The sequence below is a fragment of the Myotis brandtii genome, unplaced genomic scaffold, assembly GCF_000412655.1.
Source record: "Myotis brandtii unplaced genomic scaffold, ASM41265v1 scaffold78, whole genome shotgun sequence".
NCBI lineage: Eukaryota > Metazoa > Chordata > Mammalia > Chiroptera > Vespertilionidae > Myotis > Myotis brandtii.
In genome coordinates this window covers 1,509,254-1,515,661 of record NW_005371131.1, presented here as the reverse complement: position 1 = coordinate 1,515,661, position 6,408 = coordinate 1,509,254, and the positions used below count along the sequence as shown (strand labels likewise).

General features: G+C 56.5%; 2 protein-coding genes and 1 pseudogene across 2 annotated transcripts in view; 2 read left to right on the top strand and 1 right to left on the bottom strand.

Moving 5' to 3' along the window:
• Position 1: 1 nt before the first annotated feature.
• MPST (mercaptopyruvate sulfurtransferase) lies at positions 2–4,528 on the top strand (the record flags this gene model as incomplete). The annotated part of the gene is made up of 2 exons (XM_005883272.2): positions 2–221; positions 3,936–4,528. Coding segments are annotated over 2 exons (519 nt in total), but the record flags the coding sequence as incomplete, so codon positions are not given.
• On the bottom strand, positions 2,982–3,640 carry LOC106724257 (annotated as a pseudogene).
• The window catches only part of KCTD17 (potassium channel tetramerization domain containing 17), a 21,530-nt gene continuing 19,448 nt past the window's right edge, over positions 4,327–6,408 (top strand). Inside the window, exon 1 of the mRNA XM_014530801.1 lies at positions 4,327–4,425. Within this exon, the coding sequence (XP_014386287.1) occupies positions 4,327–4,425 (99 nt within the window). The remainder of the gene's footprint in view (positions 4,426–6,408) is intronic.

Here is a 6,408-nt window from a genome sequence, read left to right as displayed (position 1 = left end):
GTCCCTGCTGGACGGCGGCCTCCGCAACTGGCTGCGCCAGGGCCTCCCGCTGAGCTCGGGCAAGAGCCGCCCCGCGTCCTCCGAGTTCCGGGCCACACTGGACCCCACCTTTGTCAAGACCTACGAGGACATCAAGGAGAACCTGGAGTCCCGGCGCTTCCAGGTGGTGGACGCCCGAGCCGCCGGCCGCTTCCAGGGCACTGAGCCGGAGCCCAGAGAAGGTAACGAGGCTGGCCGCAGGGGCTGGGCGGTCCCCCGGGGAGAGTGATCAGGGGCCCCCTGGGCACTGCCCTTGCCTTTAAAGGGCCCAAGATTTGGTTTCTAGTAACTCACTCTGGGAGCCCCACTGACTTTATTCCTCAACTGGAGACAGCGATGCTTGGGGCAATGACTCCCCCAGGTTTGTTGGGAACCCAGGGTGTATATATGTGAGAACCCAAACAGCCTCCCCCCAATTCTATGGATGTAGGGGTCACTGCGGAATAGGAGGGGCGGTGGGCAGGCTCAGTTTGGGAGAAACCCCAAAGAAATGGGGCCTAGTCAGGTCTAGGCCATCTCTGAGGGTGATGGAGTTGGGGAAGAGGAGGCTGAGCCCCGACCCCAATACACACACCCCCAGGGGACAGGGCTGGCAGAGGGCAGGAGAGAGGGGGCACTAAATAGAGGTTGCTGCCCAGTTTGGGGCAGAAACTGAATAGTTAGTGGCTGCTGGCATGGGTTGGGGCAGGGTCTTCTGGGTGGGGCTCCATTCTCCAGGCAAGGAGCCTGCAGGGGAGCCCATATGAAGCAGGGAGGGGTCTCCACAGAGCAGGTGAGTCAGCGGCCACTGGGTGTGAGCTTGTTCGTGATCCCTCAAGGTGTCGGCTGTCACTGTAGAGCAGAGGAAATGGAGCCGGAGCTGGCGAGCTGGCTGCAGGTGTCAGGAGGTGAACTCCTGGAGCCTGTAATTTAATGTCCAGGAGCGGCCAGTAACTCCCCAGCCATCTCTCTTGTGCCTGCGCCAGGGAGGGGGTGAGGAACTTGCCACTTGCTCTGGGGCGCTCTCCTGAATGGCACCCCCAGGCCCTCGGATGGGGGGTGGGGCTTCCCCAAGCGGGCTCACCCTATCCCAGCAGAGTTTGGGATGGCCTGAGGGCAAGGACATGCTTGTCCCCGGTGCAGCCTGGAGCTCACCCAGTACCTGGCACAGAGTTAAGGCCTGAGAGTATTAAATTCAGAAGGTCCCTGCCACGTAGAACCCTGCAGAGCAGTGTTGACAATGGGTCAAACCATATAAACTGCTGCTATCCAACCATTGACAAACCCATATAGGTTCAGCCTAAGAAGAATGCCATCTTGACACTGCTGGGTCCTTCAGCTCAGCCCCCGGGGAGTGGAGGCGGGGATCGGGGAGTGAAGCAACATAGGACAGCCAGCCAGGGCCAGACCTGGCCGTGTGACAGAGCCCGGCCCCGGATTGCACTGCAGGACACCTCATCTCTGACCTGTAGTCTCTGCCTGTGTAAAGCGGCAGCAGAATGCGGAACTTCAAGGATGGGGTCAGGGTCAAATGTCACAGGGCAGCTCCGTGTTGGCAGACAGGGACGCACGCAGGAAATGGGAAGTGATATAGTTAACGTGCTTATCTGGTTGTGGCTCTTTCCCCGGGTGCTTCGCACTCACCTCAGTCATGCTTGCTCGTCCGTGAAACGGGAGATGAGGTACACCCAGCAGGCCTGATTGTCAAGGGTGACCCCGGCTGATAGGTGCTGAAGGTGTCAGGAAGCAGCCCAGCCAGGAGCTCACTCCTGGAGCCTGTACCTTTAATGTCAGTGAGCAGCGCAGCACTAAACCCATGCAGAATTTCCCTGTCCCCATCATTCCCATTCCACGGCCCAGGCCGAAACCCTGGCCAAGTGCGCCTACCCGCAGGGAGGGGAAGCCTGCTTTGCTTGGTGGGGTTCAAGGCGCAGGCACAGCACTGCTCTGACCGGAGCCAGCCGGGGTCGGCAGCTTGCTGTGCTTCTCTGGCTCCGAGTTCGTCTCTACGTCATGTCCCTGACTGAGCCCAGTTTCTGCATCTGTTAGTGGAGATGCCTGGCCCGCTCCAACCTCACTAGGAGCCACAGTGCTGGCTATCCATGTGGTCCTGAGAAGAGATAGTGGCTTGGGTCAGCAGCTCCCTGGAGCAGTGTCACTCCACTGCAGGGGGTAAACTGAGGCAGAAGCCACCCTAGAGTCCAAGTGGCTGAGATTCGAGCCAGTGCCCGTTACAGTTTATTTTGTTGCAAATCTCGGTGCTTGGTGTGAAAATGGGAATATTAGTAACACCTGCCTCATAGCGGGTGGGGAGAACAAAATGACCAGTGGTGACAGTGAACCGTGTGTTGGGCGCCCTGGGGAAGTTTTTGGAGATGTGGGTGCAGGAATGACTCCCTAAATGAATGGTCCTCTAGCCTTGCCCCTGTTCTTCCTGCTACAATCATGATCTTTTGGAAATGGGAGTCTGATCTCCCCCTGGCGGTCATGTCAGAGCTCTAAGACTTCAGCCAGGCCTGCTCAGATGTTCCCACCCGCCTCGGTTTCCCCTTGGGCCTCAGCCTCCCCACTGTCTGGGCTTTTGCCATGATGACCTTTAACCCCTCTAAGCACCATGCTATTCCCTGTCCCCTAGGAGCGCTTCTCCGAGGGATTCCTTCCGTTCCCGCAGCCCAGACTCCTCTACCTGGCTGAATCCTACCCACCCTTCAGGGACTTCTCAGAGAAGCTTCTCTGACCACCCGTCCCAGGCAGTGCTGCCTGATGGTTAGTGCACAGGCTCTGGGCCTCTGCCCCTACTAACTTGGGCAAGTTAGTCTGTGTGCTTCAGTCTCCTCCTCTACAAAAGAGAGGGTAGTAATTTCTTTCCCACAGAGTTTTGGGGGGGGATTAAAGGAGCTGAGGGGCTCAGAACAGTGCTAGGCACAAAGTGAGCGTTCAGTGATGCCAGCTGTTGTCATCTCTTTTTTTTTAAAGTTTATAGTTTATTAATCCTCTCATGAAAAACCTGCACAACCACCACAGATAAAGTCACCGAAGAATCTTTACTCCTTCCTTCTGCCAGCACCAACATTGGCTTTTGCAGTCCCCGACTGTCTTCATTCTGTTCTTGCGTTCCTTTCTCTGTTTTCTTGAGGTCTTCCTCTTCTCATAGAGGCCATGTCTTGCAAGTCTGTGTTTGGGTTCATTTTTCTTTGTGTAACCCAAGGAATCATAAATCATGCCGAAGCCAGTGCTCTTGCCACCACCCAAGTGGGTTCTGAATCCAAACACAAAGATGACATCAGGTGTGGTCTATTACATTGTGGCTAGTTTTCCCCGAATTTCTGTCTTGGGTACTGTTGCCTCCCCAGGGTGAAGGACATCAATGACCACTTGCTTCTGCTGAAGTAGTCTGTTGGTCATGAACTTCCTGGTCCAGATAGTTACCGTGTCATTCATGATAAAGGTTTATCTTCAAGCGGCCAGGGAGGAAAAGAGCTGTTATCGTCTTATATGGTGTGCCCCACGCAGGAGGGCCTTTTGGCAACATTCATCATACTTGTAATTATTCAGCTATTGCTTGTCTGCTCTGCTGGATCAAAACTCCTTGGCTGCAGGTGCTCCCTGTCCTAGAGGCAGAGGTCTTGTTTAGCTCCATTGCCTCAGGGAACCTGGGCGAGTGTGGCTCTGGAGGGCTCTGAGTCTTGGGTTCAGATTCCCACCAGCAGTTTGCTGGAGGCACGACCTTGGGCAGTACTGAACCTCAGCAACTCCACCTGTGAAATGGGAATGCCCGGAAGTCGCACCTGGGTCTCCAGTTGTGTGGGCCACGTGAGGTGATGTCCATCGGGGAGTTAGCGCCATGGCCGCGTGGGGGCTCTCAGTACCACAGAGGCCATTCACACCGCCCTTGTATCTGTTCCCTCCGGCTGCAGGCATCGAACCTGGCCACATCCCCGGCACCGTGAATATCCCCTTCACGGACTTCATGACCAAGGAGGGCCTGGAGAAGACGCCCGAGGAGATCCGCCGCATGTTCCAGGACAAGAAGGTGGACCTGTCCCAGCCTCTGGTGGCCACGTGTGGCTCCGGCGTCACAGCCTGCCATGTGGCACTGGGGGCCTACCTCTGCGGCAAGCCCGACGTGGCCATCTACGACGGCTCCTGGGTGGAGTGGTACATGCGGGCCCAGCCCGAGGAAGTCATCTCCGAGGGCCGGGGGAAGACCCGCTGAGACGGGCGGGACGTGACACAGGAAGCTCCGGTGATGCCGGCCACCAGCTGTGCCCAGCCTGGTTGTTCTCAAGCTGTTTTCACCAGAAGAGCATGTCTTCCTCCAACTCAGGCGGCACAGGGGGTGACATCCCAGAGGCCAGGAGTTCTTTTGACTGTGGGCTCCCAGGAGAGAAGGTGGAGGAGGTGGTGGTGGGCACGGGGGAAGGGGAGCCACCCACACGGTGCTGAGCTGGGCCCCACCTCCCTTCTGTTTCACTTTTTAGGAAATAAAACAGCCGAGTGCTAAGTGCTTATAACTTCGGGGCTGCCTCGGTTTCCCAAGGAGCAAGGTTCCCAGCACGCCCAGCAGAGGGAGCTCCATGGAGCCTGAGGGTCTTGGGAACCTGTCCCTGCCCCTGAGAGGTGCTGGGGCCAAGAGTCCTTTCACCCCTGTAGCCAAATGCCCCCAACAAACCGCCCTCCACCCCCTAATGCTGGGGCCCTCCCTTCCGGCTCCTGCGCTATTTAAGGTGAATCCTGCCGTGAGATGTCTGAGGTCCCACTCAGAGCCCCAAGGCTGAGCAGTGCCTCTCATTTCCAGGTAGAGAGGGGTCCAGAGGTGACCAGGAGGCTGCACCGGCTCAGGAGGCCCGCCCCGGCCCCTCGGGATGCACTGGAGAATGGCTGAGTCTGGCTAAATTGGAGGAGAATCTAATTTTAGACTCTGGGCGTCCACACTTGGAGGCTAGTCTCTGGAGCTGCGAGGGGGTGGGCAGACCCGGGGTCCATCCTTTCTGCCCACGGAGAACCTCTTCCCCGAGGCTTCCCCAGGGGAGCCACTCTGTCCTCCTCCCTCTGTCTGTGTCTTCTGTGCCCAGGTGGACAGAGGGGTTTGAGAAAGCCCCAAGGCTTCCCCTCAGAACCTGGGTCACCCTCCCCACTACAAGCCCCCGAGGCACGTCAGTAGCAAAGGGCCAGTGTCGGCCAGGATTGGGGGGACCCTAGAAGGAGGAAAAAACACACCAACGGGCAGTGACTTTCCCAAGGAAGTCCAACCTCTCTGAGCCTCAGCTTCGTCATCTGTGAGGTGGGAATAACACGTGCTTCAGAAGAAGGGATTTCAGACAAGGAGTCCCGTCCTTCCAGCTCAGGGTTGCTCAGCCTCCGCTCTATGACATTTGGGCCGGATCATCCTTGGTCCTGGGGCCGTCCTGGGTCCTGTGGGATGTTTGGGAGCATTTCTGGCCTCTACCCACTAGATGTCAGTGGACCTACTCAGTTGTGACAACCAAAGCCATCTCCAGACATGCCCGGGTGAACCACGCTGTAGGAGCAGAGGGCACGGCGGACCACAGCAGTCAGGGGCAGTGCAGACAGGGATCTCTGTGGAGGGAGCCCTTCCCCTGCAGACACAAGTTAGTAGCCAAGAAACCTTCCTTTTGTGCTGGTCTCAGACAAGCCTCATTTTATCTCCCATGAATGTCCCTGCCTCTTCAAGGAGCAAGGTTTGTCTGCAAACACATGTGAGGCTCTGATCTGGCTTCTGTCGCCGCTACCCCATGCAGAACTGCCCGACCTAGACACATTTCTGAGCCTTGATTTCTTCATCTTTAAAATGGGAGTAATAGTACCTTCTTAGAGCAACATGGGGATTGAATGAGAGAGCCATAGAAACTGGTGCCGGGCACAGAGTAAACAGGAACAGTTATTAGTTTTTAAAAGACGTTTACTTATTCAGCATGTTGAGTGCCTCCTGTACTCTGGCACTGGGGGAGAGGAAGAGCAAGGAATGTAAGAACTGTGTTCCTGCCTGGAAAAGCTTCCCAGCCAGGGAGGAAAACAGGCCCATCTTGTCATATTTCCAGAGAGAAGGGGGAAATGACCTCTTGCACAAGTCAGAAGGCAAGCTCAGAGAGGTTGAGTGATTTGCCTAAGGGCACACAGCTTGTTCAAGAGAGGAATTTCACTGGTTAAAATTCTCAGGGTAGGAGCCTCTCCAATGGGCCTTGCCTGCAGTGGTTTTCCAGATCTCAAGAGCAGGGAAGAATGGAGTGTAACTGGGGGTTTGGAAACACGCGTGACACGCTCATGTATGATGGCCAAGTGTCTCCCCAGCTCCACGGGGAGACACCTTGAGATGTGGGATACAAGCAAGGGAGTTTGGTTAGGTCCTCCCCACACCCCCCCCACTCA